This window comes from Oryctolagus cuniculus, chromosome 14, assembly GCF_964237555.1.
Source record: "Oryctolagus cuniculus chromosome 14, mOryCun1.1, whole genome shotgun sequence".
Taxonomy (NCBI): domain Eukaryota; kingdom Metazoa; phylum Chordata; class Mammalia; order Lagomorpha; family Leporidae; genus Oryctolagus; species Oryctolagus cuniculus.
In genome coordinates, this window is record NC_091445.1 from 37920624 (window position 1) to 37935290 (window position 14667).

The window sequence follows — 14667 nt, forward strand, 5'->3', positions numbered from 1 at the left end:
TAAGTCTGTTTACATCAGCATTATCACAAACACATGAGTAAGGTGTTTGTGCTAGGATGCCACAATGCTACCAGGCTTCAGGAACTTGTCAGTTCCTCTATAATCTTACAAGACCACCATCAGATACGTGGTTTGTCACTGACAGAAATGCTGTTACAACTGTACCACATTTTGCTTGAGCACCAGGCTTGCTTCTACCTTTGGGTACTATGAAAGGTGCTGCTGTGAACACGGACGTACAGACATCTCCTTGAGACCCTGCTTTCAATTCTTTGGGTTACATACCTGCAAGTGGAACTGCAGGATATGATCATTTTTATTTTTAAGGAATGGTCACAATGTTTTCCATAGCAGCTGCACTATTTCTCATTCCCTCCCACAGTGCAGAAAGATTCCAAATTCTCCATATCCTCATTAATGTCTGTTACTATAATAATCATTTCATTGAAGAAAAGTATAACTTCCTAAATGGGAAATTAAGAGTGTGATCTATACAAATGGATATCCATACACAGCCAAAGATAACAATATCCACTACTGTTTTAATACTAAAAGTAACAATTACAAAAATTTTAAGCATTAGGTATTCTTCTTAATGATCAGATCTGACTCCTTGAAACAGTTTCCCTGTGAACTGCCACTGCACATGCTGAGTGCTGGCCAGTAAAGTGTGGAAGCCTGGACGAAATCACAAACTGCTCACAGCACACTCCCTTCTGGGTTTCTCTTCCCGTTCTCCTTTCAAGAACGTACTGAATAAGTATACCTCAAAAAAAAAAAAGTCTTTAAACAAAAAATATGTGCTTACATTCCAAAAAAAAGTCTAAATTTATAATGTATTATTCCAAATAAATTTGACATAAAAATTTTCTATTCATAATTAGGACAGACTTTTTTGGTTTCCAGTTTAAATTGTTGTACACTTAAGACTTTTGAAAATGGAGAAAGCTTATCAAGGTGAGGAACATAAGCGGTACAGGGTACCTTCCTGTCACAAACAATGGGTATTTAGGTAGAATTGCTTTCAGTAAAGGAATAAAACGCAGAGGCTTAATCACATCCACCTACTTCAGCCACATGCTTCTAACTTCACCTCACGATCTGGTATTCCTGTGACAACCTTTGCTGTAAACTGACATATTCTTTTTGCTTTTTTCTCTGATCCTGACAGCTTTAGAGTTGAGACTGATTAATAGTTCTTAATGCTGAGGCAAGGAGAGCCAGGAGATGGAAGAAAAAGCAAAAATATATGGTTTTATAATTGGAGATTTGTTGTCATTGGATCTGGTACAGTAATGACATAATTAGCACAGAATTGAGATAGTTAATGTTATTCTTGATTTCTGAGACACCATACATTGCTGGAAAAGGAAAAGTTAGGAAACAAAGTATTTTATATACATTTTAGGATCATTAGTGAACAAATACATTTGCTTCTGATACAATACCTGGCGACGTCTCACAGTGTTTTTCAATTTCAGAGAGTGTCCCAATCAAATTATCATCTTCTATCATATTTAAATACAACAAAATATTGCAGAAAAAGAAAATATTTTCAAGAAACAAGAATCAAAATTTAAATATAAATAGCGAGATGAATAAACATCAAGATAAACAAAGATAAATTTTTAGGTAGATTTAAGGAATCTTTGTTGTGCAAAATCTACATTAATTGCCTTGTCTGAATTAACAGCCATCTTTTTGAGTTCTCCTAATGCCAGCAACAGCTCAAACCATAAACAAATACGTCTCAAATCAATCAAAATTAATTTAGGGAGCAGGCATCTGACTTAGCAGTAGGACATCCTGGGGACCTGGGCTCAAATTTCACCCCAGTCCAGCTCCAAACCCCAGCTTCCTGCTAATGAACACGTTGCAGGGAAATGGTGATGGCCTAAGTAACTGGGCTCCTGCCGTCACGTGGGAGACCTGTATTCTGTTTCTGGCTCCCACATATAGCCCAGTGTAGCCCAGCCTAGCCCAGCCTTTCCCTTTGCCAACATTTGCAGAGTGAACCGGCAGTAAGAATTTGTTCTCTCTGTGTCTCTTTCTGTCTCTCAAATAAAGTTTTAAATCTTTATGAAATAAATTCTTGTGAAAGAGATTAAGAGTATAATTCATTGGAAACACAAAATGCTTTCTTTTTTAAAAAAAATGATTGTTTTTAAAACATAAACTTCCTTACAAATGCAATCACCACTTCTCAGGACTACTTTTTATATGGACGAGTAACTTATAAATAGGACTTTTTTTTCTTTAAAGATTTATTTTAATTATTTGAAAGATAGAGTTACAGAGAGAGAGAGATCTCCCATCCGCTGGTTGACTCTCCAATGACCGCAACAGCCAGGGCTGGGCCAGACCAAAGCCAGGAGCCAGGACCTTCTTCTGGTTTCCCATGTGGGTGCAAGGGCCATCTTCCACAGCTTTCCCAGAAACATTAGCAGGGAGCTAGATGGTAAGTAGAGCAGCCAGGACTTGAACTGGCGCCTGTATACGATGCTAGCATCACAGGTGGCAACTTTACCTGCTATATCACAATGCTGGCCCCTGGATTCATTCTTGACAGTGCTAATCATGGTTAAAATTCTCCTATTCAGATAATACATACCATAAAATAGAGAAGAAAAATGTGGGCAGTCTGATAATGGTAGATTTCAACATTACAACAAAATTTGTAACATTGAAACTTCACCAGCCTATTTAAATAAACAAATTATAGATATATATGTAATATATATATATACACATACACATATATACATACATATATAATTATATATATATATATATATATATGTCTGATCATACTGATCATACTCTGTATGCTACATGTCACATCTAATGGACAGTAATCACCTACCTACTGTTGGAGTATTGGCGGCACTCAATGAAGCAGACGATGAGATAGAGGACGAACTTTCTGCCCGGGCTAAGGGGGCAGCAGGAGGTGGGCTGGTGTTGGAAGTTACAGGTGGGCTGAATGGCCTGGGCTTAAAAACAAAAAGTTACTTATCAAAATGCTAAAACAATTCCTCACCCTTTTCACAGATTTTATTATAAACCAAACTGTATGAGTTTCTTACAACTTAAAATTAGATATCACAAATCAGTTTTCAAAAATATATTAAAAGCTAAAAAACTTTTAAAATAATGCTGTCAAGAGGATCTTTGTGCATAAAATATTTTTGGTATTTTTTTAAATTTAGATTTATTTATTCGAGAGGCAGAGTTAGAGAGAGAGAGAGAGACAGACAGATAGACAGCTGCAATTGCTGAAGCTGGACAGATCCAAAGCCAGGAGCCAGGAGAGCTTCTTTTGGGTCTCCCACGTGGGTACAGGGGCCCAAATACTTGAGTCATCTTCTTCTGCTTTCCCAGGCCATAGCAGAGAGCTGAATTGGAAGAGGAGCAGACGGGACTAGAACCGGCGCCCATATGGGATGCCGGCACTGCAGGCAGAGGTTTAGCCTATGACACTACAGTGCCAGCTCAATTGTCTGTATTTCAAGGCTTTGGTGCTGTGGCCTAGCAGGTAAGCTGCTGCCTACAGTGCCCATGTACCCTTGTAGAAGACCTAGAGGAAGCTCCTGGCTTCTGATTTCAGCCTGGCCCAGCTCTGTGGACTGTGGCCAATTGAGGTACGAACCAGTGGATGGAAGAGATTTCTCTGTCTGTCTCCCCCTCCCTCCTTCCCTTCCTCCCTCTTTGTAACTCTGCCTTTCAAACAAATAAATCGAGGAAGAGGAAGAGTAAGAAGGAGAAGAAGAAGAGTGCTTAAGACAGACTCTCGGCCGGCGCCGCGGCTCACTAGGCTAATCCTCCGCCTTGAGGCGCCGGCACACGGGGTTCTAGTCCCGGTCGGGGTGCCGGATTCTGTCCCGGTTGCCCCTCTTCCAGGCCAGCTCTCTGCTGTGGCCAGGAGTGCAGTGGAGGATGGCCCAAGTGCTTGGGCCCTGCACCCCATGGGAGACCAGGATATATTGTACCTGGCTCTTGCCATCGGATCAGCGCGGTGCGCGGGCTGCAACGCGCCAGCCGCGGCGGCCATTGGAGGGTGAACCAATGGCAAAGGAAGACCTTTCTCTCTGTCTCTCTCTCTCTCTCTCACTGTCCACTCTGCCTGTCAGACTCTCAGGGGCAGGTGCAGTGTTGCAGCAGGTTAAGATGCCCCTTAGGACTCAGACTCCAGCATCCCACACTGGAGTGTCAGGGATTTGGTCCCATGTCTACATCTGATCCAGCTTTCTGCTAAAGTGCTTGGGAGGCAGCAGATGACGGTCCACAACCACTTGTGTTCCTGCCGCCCATGCAGGAAACATGGATGGAGTTCCTGGATCCTGGCTCTGGCTTAGCTTAGCCCTGGCTGTTGGGGCCATTTGGTGAGTGAAACAGCAGATAGATAATCTCTGCCTCTCCCTCTATGTCACTCTGCTTTTCAAATAAATAAATAAAACAAACTTAAAAAGATAGACTCTCAAAAATTAAATCATTAACTTACCCTACTATCTATAAATATGAGAATATTTCTCAGCACTCTTGCCAGCAATGAATGAATCAGACAGAGGAAGAAAAATAAAAATGCTTAAAATTTATGTAGCTAATTTGATAGATAAAAACAAATCTGCATTTTTACTTTCATCAACAATGCGCTGTGGTTTACGGAGGTCCAAATCTTTTGCTAACTTTTGCGTCATTTCCTACAAATACTTTCCTCCCTCAATACTGGGGGGAATCACCCTTTACTTTTGCTGTTCATAAACCTGTCCACATGTTCCCTTACGACTCCCTGTACTGTGTCCTCACTGAGAAACTGCATTTCATACAGAAGTGTGGAAAATTTTATTTCTGTTGTTCTCCCACCTCCCCAGTCAAATATAAGAGCAAATATGAAAAATATAACTCCATTCATTTATCTTAGTTTGGTAAACAGATTTTTTTTGTTGTGAATTCCTAATTGTTCCTTTAATATACTGACAACACTTCCTGAGGTATTCCACTTCTTTAAAAACAAGGCATATTTAACCATTAAAAATAACCGTTTCCTGCTTATTCAGTTACTTGAGGGACATGAACAACAAAAGGCAAAAAGCAAAACTCTGTAAGTATTCAGACACTAAATTAGTAAACTCTTGTATGAATAAACAGTTACAGATAAATATTTCTATAAAAATTAGATTTCACTGCACGACGTAAAATTTAACTACTTTGCAACTATTTTTTCCAGAGTATAGCATTTTGATGACTCAATATTATGGACAACAGAATGGAAAAATTACAGGCAGGTGGTAGAAATGCAGCTGTGTATACATACAAATAGAGCTGAAGACGGTGGAGGACATGGGCTGAACAGATACTGAATTTAATAGCTGAGCTGAAACTTTTGAGCTTGGAAAATGTCTTGAAATCAACTACTGTCAGTGACGTTTCTCCTATGTGACTGCAGTTTTTTAGGAAAAGGCAAAAACAACTGTTTCCTCAAATGGCTTTTTCTTATTTTAGAATTCCAATAACCAGGACAGTGGCCACTAACACCTGAAACGTGGCTCGTCCAAATTGAGATATGCTCTAAGTGTAAAATGATGAGCAGACTTTTAAAGTAAATTTCACTGTTTCTACTTTTTGTTTTTAAAATTTACTTACTTATTTAATTTGAAAGGCAGAGTAAGAGAGACGATGAAACAGAGAAACCTTCCATCTACTGGTTCACTTCCCAAATGGCCACAACAGCCAAGCTGGGCCAGGCCAGAGCCAGGAGCACAGAACTCGTGGGCCCAAGTACTTGGGCCATCTTCCACTGCTTTCCCAGGCACATTTACCAGAGAGCTGCATTGGAAGCAGAACAGCCAGGACTCAAACTGGCACTCTGATACAGGATGCATCACATGCTGCAGCTTAACCTGCTGTGCTACAATACCAGTTCCTATTTCTACTTTTTTGATATAATTATTTAAAAAATCCAAATTACATGTTACTTATATTGTATTTCTTGTGGACAGCACTGTTTTAAAACTGGTTTTCAAAAGTTAGCGTGTATCAAAATCATTTAGAGGGCTTATTAATACAGAGGTGCCAGGCATCTCTCCTGAATTTCTGATGTGTCTGGGATGGAGTCAGAAAGACTGTAGTACCACCATGTTCCCAGGTGATGTTAATGCTTGCTGGTCTGGAACCTCACTCTGAGCACTACTGTTCTAGAACCATGAAGGGTTCTCTCAGCGTGTGGGGACCATTTGAGCATACTTAGGAAGCTATGAACCCTCTCTCCAGGGAAATGTAAGGAAAAAGGCACTCTGATGTATAGTTGGAGACAACTCAAGTCAACCTAACCTCTGGTGGGCAACCGAGCAGTAATCAACAACAGTCTCTACCATGTGCACACTGGTTCATGAATCTCACCTTTAAACATTTTTTACAAAAGAAATAATGAACTTTTCCAAGGAAGTAAACATAAAGATATTTCATTATTATATTGTTTCTAACAATGAAAACCTGGAAATAAAGGAAATATGAAATACATTTCTAAAAATGTCTGTATATTTGATTCTGACAACAGTGTAGAACACAAGAGCACTTTAGCACTGAAATATTCTGCAGGATCACATATGCTACCAGAACTCTGAGGTTGATTTCCAGAAGGCTCTCAAGGCTAGAGAAGTGAAGGGGGGAAGGGAGGGCGATAGGCATCATTCAACTATGAGTCCCATTTTTATTTATTTTAATATACTGACAATTTAAAATTCTTTGGCAAAATATTCTACCACTTTAAAAAAAACATGGGAAACTACTGAAGAATTCATGATATAGAAAGATATTTCCACAATATTTTCAGGTGAAAAACACATTATAAATACATAAAGTATCAATTTTTAATTTAAAAATCCACACACAGCATTCAAGGTAATTTCATTCAGGCAATCACTTGTACTCAACAACATTGTCAGTGTTGTACACATATAATCCCTTTAAGCCTCAAAACAACATAGAACCATTATGCCAAATTTACCCATGAGAAAACTGAAATTCTAAATAAACAACTTGCCTAAGCTAACACATGGCTAATAAGCTAGTACTTTTTAACAACTGTACTTTTATGCCTCCATAAAACAAACACACATTCAAAAACAGTGAAAGGATTTATATATAAAAATGTTAGCTGTAGTTATGTGGGCTTCCTATATTTTCCAAATTTCACAACATGATCATGCACTGCTTTTGTAATCAGGAAAAAACAAAGCACAAATTATTCTTTTCATTTCCACTGACTCTGTCCATTGCAACAGGGGGTAAAAGAAAATGTCACCATTTAAAAACATGGTGCTCCCTTGCGGCGCCGGCACACCGGGTTCTAGTCCCGGTTGGGGCGCCGGATTCTGTCCCGGTCGCCCCTCTTCCAGGCCAGCTCTCTGCTATGGCCAGGGAGTGCAGTGGAGGATGGCCCAGGTGCTTGGGCCCTGCACCCCATGGGAGACCAGGAAAAGCACCTGGCTCCTGGCTCCTGCCAGGATCAGCGCGGTGCGCCGGCTGCAGCGGCGGCCATTGGAGGGTGAACCAACGGCAAAAGGAAGACCTTTCTCTCTGTCTCTCTCTCTCTCACTGTCCACTCTGCCTGTCACAAAAAAAAAAAAAAAAAAAATAAAAACATGGTGCTCAAGTTTTTTCACTTTCCATTAACTATTTCCTGACTACGTAACATGTGACAAGCAATATGCAAAGTTTTGAGGAAATGAAATTTGCCAAAGCATAGTCTAGTGAACACAAAGTACATACAGGTAGAGGATTCCTAATTCAAAACTTCAAAATGCTCCAGAATCTGAAATGTTCTCCATACCAACACATCACAAGTGGAAAATTCCACACCTGACCTCCTGACAGGTCATAGGCAAAATGAGCACATTAAAAATAATGTATAAAATTACCTTCAGGCTACATGTATATGAAACATAAATATATTTTGTGTTTAGAATTGGGTCCCATTCCCAAGACACTTCTGGTCCTATGCACTTGGGATAAGGGATACTCAACCTAAACAAAGGAGTATGTGCAAGCAATATGAGCAGAGCCCATGGATTAAATCCACTGGAGAAGGAGTGATGGAATGATCAGAGGGCTTTACCCAGGTGGTGAACTTAGCCAGGTCTTAAAGCAATCAGCGTGCTCCTTTGCATGACAAGCAAAGGGAGCAGAGTAAAGACATGGATGGCAAGAGTACAATGAGTCTGGGAAACACTCAACACTGGCAAGCACCCAGTGGCTAGAATCCAGGCTGGGAAAGGAGAAAGGTGAGCAGCTGGTCTGGTGATGCAGATTGTTAAGGCAACTTTATGAAGTCTTGTACCTTCCTTCAGCTAAAACACCTAGCCAGGTCGATTATGGGGATCAACTGGAGAAAAGGAAAAAAAGATTACACTTGACTTCAGAATTCTAATTCCTGCAATTAAACTAGTAATCAGCATAGAAGAAGCAAAGCAGAAGAGAGTAGAGGCAGATGACTGGTCTGACAGCCTCACTCTGCACAGAGTCACAAACTTCTCTCTCATTATCTGATGACTTCTTAAGACCAACACTTCCCCTACCCCTCAATGTACCTTTATAAACCACTGATCTGATGTGGACTCTCACTTCTCTATGCACAAAGAAAGCTGACCTAGATACCTTCCAGGGCCCTGCAGGCAATACACTGCTAAGGCTTAGGAAGAGGCCACCATTTCTTCCTTAATATTTGACTATACCCAGAATTACAGAAAAACTGCTTCTTTATTGTGAGAAAATGGGTACCAAATGCTATTTCTATAATGTGTCAACATTCTCAGAAACCTCCTTTCCACTGGACAACATCTTGCTCCACAGGTGTGACCACTGAGATAATAAGCAAGCATGAAGGAAGCACTCAGTGGAAATTTTCTCTATACTTTGAGAATCTGAGCAGAAAAGTTCAACCATTTAACCATAAAGGGGAATACAGAAAAATATCACTTGCATCTTAAATCCAAATAATTATAGTTAAAAAAAAAAAAAGAAACAACATATGAGTACATACTATTTCATTAATTCCACTGAGTTTGCCTGAGGTGAGCTTTGGTCTGGAAGCAGGCCTTGGAGGTGGGACAATGGTGCCTACAGAAAGGGGAGTTGTGGGCCTGGCTGGTGGGGAAAAACAGAATTTGAAGAAACTCATTAGTGTGTAACAAATTACATGAAGACATTCATCATAAGTGAACTGCTAGGATTCAACACTCATTGCTCAGGAGCACTTTTAAAACATAATTATGGGTATTTGTTGAAATACTGGGATCTATCAATTACCCTTTTTTCAAAACTACCAATAACATTTCCATAAAAAACATTAGCTTTCCAATAAAGCTGACATAATTATATAAAATTTATTCTTGTTCCACTTATTTACACATACAAAAAGTCTAAGGTAATAAATTATTGATGAAAATAAAATAATTTAAGGCCAAGTATGTTGAGTTTATCACTAACACATCTATATTATAGACAGTCATGCAGGATCATGCCTCTTTGATGCTGTGCCTTTAGAACAGTCAATCATGTGAACCCCAAATAAAACAAATTAAACTTTCTAATTTGAACTTTAACTACCACCACATTCTGACACTTTCTGACATAATTAAAGTGTTAAAAATATCCCAGTAGTTTTCTAAGGAAATTCCCCTAAATCACTACAGCTAAGTGTTCAAAATAATCTTAACTTGTCCTCAATCTATATAAATTTAGCACTGAGGTTTTTTTTTTTTTTTTTTTAAAGATTTATCTATTTATTTGAAAGGCAGAGTTGGAGAGAGAAGGAGAGGGAGAGACACAGAGAGATCTTCCATCTGCTGGTTCACTCCCCAAATGGCTGCAACAGCCAGGGCTGGGGTAGACTGAAGTCAGGAGTCTGGAACTCCATCTAGGTCTCCCACGTGGGTGTAGGGGCCCAACACTGGGGCCATCTTCCACTGTATTCCCAGGTACATAAGCAGGGAACTGGATAATAAGTGGAGCAGCCCGACTCAAACTAGGGCCCACATGGGATGCTGGCATGACAGGCAGTGGTTTTACCTGCTACACCACAACACCAGCCCCACCTTCACTTCTTTTCAATGCAGCAAACGCTGCAAATCATAGTTATCAGTATTCCCAATTAAAAATACATTTGATCATGATAGAAACTATTGAATGAAATTCAAGTGCACATCCTCAAAAGTACAAATATATTAGCATAATCAAAGCAGAAGTGAAAAATGAAAGCCAATATGTTTACATAATCTTTAAATAAATTAATTAAGATGAGTTTCAAAACTCTTTGATCCACTTCAAAATATGGGCTAAAATTCAGAGATGCAAAAATATAATGGATGGGGAAAAATATAGTCAGCAAGCCGTTTAAGTTTATGGATGTGCAAAATTAAAAACAAATAGGCTGGGGCCGGCGCTATGGTGCAGAGGGTTAAAGCCCTGGCCTGAAGTGCCAGCACCCCATTTGGGTGCCAGATCTAATCCTGGCTGCTCCTCTTCCAATCCAGCTCTCTGCTATGACCTGGGAAAGCAGTGGAGGATGGCCCAAGTCCTTGGGCCCCTGCACCCACGTGGGAGACCTGGAGGAAGCTGTTGGCTCCTGGCTTCGGATCAGCACAGCTCCAGCTGTTGCGGCCATCTGAGGAGTGAACCAGCAGATGGAAGACCTCTCTCTGTGTCTCTGTCTCTCTCTGTTACTCTTTCAAATAAATAAAATAAATCTTTAAAAAACACCAAATAGGCCTAAGCATATACATGGGAAACAAATGGTGTAGCTGAAGCCCATGGGCATCAATGGAGGAATGAAGGCATGAAACGAAGGGGTAGGCAGGTGATGAAAAGAGCCCTAAAGAAAAGGATACTTGGAGGCAGCGCTGTAGTGTGGTGGGTTAAGCCTCTGCCTGTGGCGCTGGCACCCCATATGGGCAACAGTTCATGTCCCAGCTGTTCCTCTTTCAATTCAGCATATCTGCTGATGGCCTGGGAAAGCAATGGAAGATGGCCCAAGTGCTTGAGCCCTTGTGCCCATGTAGGAGATCCAGAAGCTTTTGGCTCCTGGTTTCAAATCAGCCCAGCTCCAGCCATGGTGGCCATTTGGGGACTGAGCCAGCAGATGAAAGACCTCTCTCTCTCTCTGGCTCTCCCTCTCTCTAACTCTGCCTCTCAAATAAATGTCTCTAAAAAATGGCGGGGGGGGAGGGGCAACAAAAAGGACATTGCACAGCTGTCAGGGCAGTGAAATTAAATACAATGTGTGTAGCTCCTGGCAGTACTCTACAGACTTGGGTTCTCTCCCAAGGGTTCCACATTCCCTAAACCCCAAATATGGCATGGCAATTCTGAAGCCTTAGACAAAAGGGGAGAAGATCAACTTCAAGTGATTTTATTTCCCTGTCTGAATAAGCAATTTTATTAAACATGCATTTTTATATTCATTTCCTCATTTTTGGCTGTGTTGAAGAAAAGAGAAATCTGACATATTCTTGACAAAACAACTAAAGAGCACTCATCAGGTTCTTTCATAAACTGCCCTGGAAGCATTAAAGTCCCTCTGGAAAGCAGTGTGGTAGGTAAGTATCAACGGGCACATCCTGTGACCCACAAACTTCGATTGATTTATTATTATTAGGATACTGCGCAAAAAATGATTTCCAAAATACTAGAAAATTAGATGCAACTGGAATGTCTATGAAGAATGGACTGGACACATTAATTCATATCTATGTATCTGAATTGTAAGAATTACTATTTGGGTAATAATGGAATGATACCTAGAAATAAATATATTGATTTTTTAAAGCCATTGGTATTTATTGTGTAAGTGTTCAGGTCTTTAAGCTAACAAAAAAAGTACAAAAATCACCTTTGTCTGGAAATATGATCAGAGGAAAAGTTAAACATTTTATTGATCATTAAATTCAATACACAAGTGGTGAATAAATCAACTTTTAAAAGTAACTGCCATGTTCTGGTAGTCCTCAGTTAAAACATACACAGACACACACACACAGACTTACCTGTTGCTGATGAGGGTAGCGAGGTTGAAGACGACGAGTCAAGAGATGGTCCAAACAGGGGGTCCCAAGCAAGCAAATCATTGGTCCCTCTCCTACCATAACATTCAAAAAGTAAGGATTTTAATGAAAGAGTGTTTTATCAGTATAAAATGCAGCCACTTCTTTTTATTTCACATAAAGAATTCTAAGAGCTCAATGCACATAACTGAAAAGTTGGGTGCTCTGCCAATGCTATATGTGAAGAAATCTAATTGACAGAATTAATAAACCAACAGTTATTAACTGCTACAAGCAGAATCTTCAATAACATTAGTGTGGAGTTGGTAAGGAGAGAGGGGAAGGCTAATTCTCATTAACTGTACCTTGTTAGACTCTAACCACCTTGGGGGCTGCTGGAATTGGAATGAGTTCAGCTTTACAAATGAAGAGAAGCAGCACAAAGAAGCTAAATGAGCTGTCCAAAGACACACAGGTAAGTAGAACAGTCTTAAGTCTGTTTAGTCACTAGCATCCAGTCTTGGACAGTCCATACTTATTTTCAAAGATGAAAAAGATCTTCTTTTAAGCTCTTTTTAAGTATAGAAAAGTAGTTTAAATATTTTAATGTATCAAATTGCCATTATTTAAAAAAACACTCTAAGAACTATAGAAAGCAAGCCCCCTCTAATGAAAATGTTGCACTTATCTAAAAGTACATGTGCAGTATCTCAGCATGCACTTAGGGAAGCACACTTCACCCTGTGCAATAAAGCACAGCATTATAACCACATCAGTGATTCCTAGAAACAAAGTTTAAAATGCTACACATCTCTTTTAAAATAACTCCAATATATACTACTACCACTGTAGTCAATTAACACCTCAAAAAGTATTAAATTTCTAATCTATCTATCTAATTAAGCCCACTTTTACTCATATAAAAATGTCTCCTGAAAGTATTCTTATTGATACAGAACTGAAAATGGACCCATGCAGCATGGCCTTAACATTTTTTATTCTTTTTAGGAAGAACAGGCAATACGCCTTCCAGCCCTCTCCCTTTTCAACTTAATAGAGGCACTTCATTTTGAAGTGCAGGATGTACAGTCTATTTTACAAGATCACAGTCAAAACTGAAGGAAGAAATGAGAAAACCCTCATGAGAACAGCTAGCTGAAATATAGACATTTATGAACTGAGGATATCAGCATTTATTTAGAAGCAGTGGGGACAGCAAGTACAATTACAATTGAATAATTTTTTAATTGCTGTAAAAGGAACTATTATCATGTGAGAAATAATTTAAAGCATCTATAAATTCCAACATGGACATTTCAATTTAGAACTAAACAATATCATTAACAATATTTTACTGAATTTGAGCAGGCAGAAGTAATAACACTCTCTAGAAAAAAGTACAACTGAAATGTAAATGTGGTGGGAGGAAGGAATGAACAGGTGGGAGGCAGGGCGCAACTCTCAGGGCAGTGAGAAAACGACAGCACTGCAGGGTAGTCCTCAGGGCGGGGCTGTGGCATTATACAGGCCAGACCCACAGCACACACTCCGCCAAGAAGGAACCCTAATGGAAACTGCAGACTGTGGGTGACCACGTTGTTGGTTCACCAATAACAAAGGTACTACTGTAATGATGGATTCTGACAGTGAGAGATGATGGGCATATTATAGGCAGGAAATATTTCGTAAATTTCTGTACTTTCCACTAATTTTTGCCTTAAATCTACAGCTGCTTTAAAAAATGCCCATTTAAAAAAAAAATAAACGTGGAACTTACTCATTGGGTGGAGCAGATGACTTTGATTTTGTTAACTCCTCACCTAATTAAAAAATTTAAATATTATGAAAAAATTTATAATCTGAGAAATATTTTAGTGAAGACAAACTCTACATACATATCCCAACTGCTGTGAATAGTTTTTAAATTTTAGAACTGAGGTTAACATAAACAATTATGAAGAAAAGATAGGTAATTTTTTACACATTTTCTATCATGCATATTAATATAACACTGACATTCTGCTAAGTCTTGATTTCTACATCTTTGGTAAAAAAATTGCTTCAGTTAATGAAACCATGGTTTTCATTAAGATAAAAGCACTGTTTAAGAGAGGAAAAACGTGGGCTGGAACTTCTTAAACAAGAAATATTTTAATTTAATTATTTTTAAGAGATTTATTTATTTGAAAGGAAGATACAGAGAGAGAGAGAGAGAGAGAAAGGAGGAGAGAGGGATCTTTCACCCATCAGTTCACTCCCCAAATGGCTGCAATGGCCAAGGCTGAGCCAGGCCAAAGCCAGGAGCTTCTTCCGGGTCTCCCAAGGACTTGGGTCATCCTCTGCTGTCCTCCCAGGTGCATTAGCTAAGAGTTGGATCAGAAGTGGAGCAGCCAGGATTCAAAGTGGCACCCATATGGGAGGGCTGGCGCTGCAAGCAGCAGCTTAAACTTCCAAGCCACAGTGCCAGCTCCCAAAATAATAACTATCTGATTTTTTCTCTAGCTACAGGGAAGGATGTTGGTGTTGAGGACAGTAATTGCCGTGGGGCCCAGTGTACTTGAGCAAAACCTCAGAAGTGAGGCCTTCTGGCCAACTGTCTGTGGGTTCATCCTGTTGGAGCCTTTGCCAT

At 39.7% G+C, this 14667-nt stretch overlaps 1 protein-coding gene across 5 annotated transcripts in view; it reads right to left on the reverse strand.

Annotated features, from left to right (window-relative positions):
- Nucleotides 1–14667, reverse strand: part of FCHO2 (FCH and mu domain containing endocytic adaptor 2) — a 129465-nt gene that overhangs the window by 19258 nt on the left and 95540 nt on the right. For 4 of the 5 annotated variants that reach the window (XM_070056561.1, XM_070056564.1, XM_070056563.1 and 1 more), the window contains 5 exons: nucleotides 13816–13858; nucleotides 12042–12133; nucleotides 9041–9144; nucleotides 2864–2993; nucleotides 1449–1508 (listed from right to left, as the gene is read on the reverse strand). In XM_070056561.1, coding sequence (XP_069912662.1) covers nucleotides 1449–1508; nucleotides 2864–2993; nucleotides 9041–9144; nucleotides 12042–12133; nucleotides 13816–13858 — 429 coding nt within the window. The remainder of the gene's footprint in view (nucleotides 1–1448; nucleotides 1509–2863; nucleotides 2994–9040; nucleotides 9145–12041; nucleotides 12134–13815; nucleotides 13859–14667) is intronic. The other variant, XM_051833239.2, reaches the window with a different exon arrangement.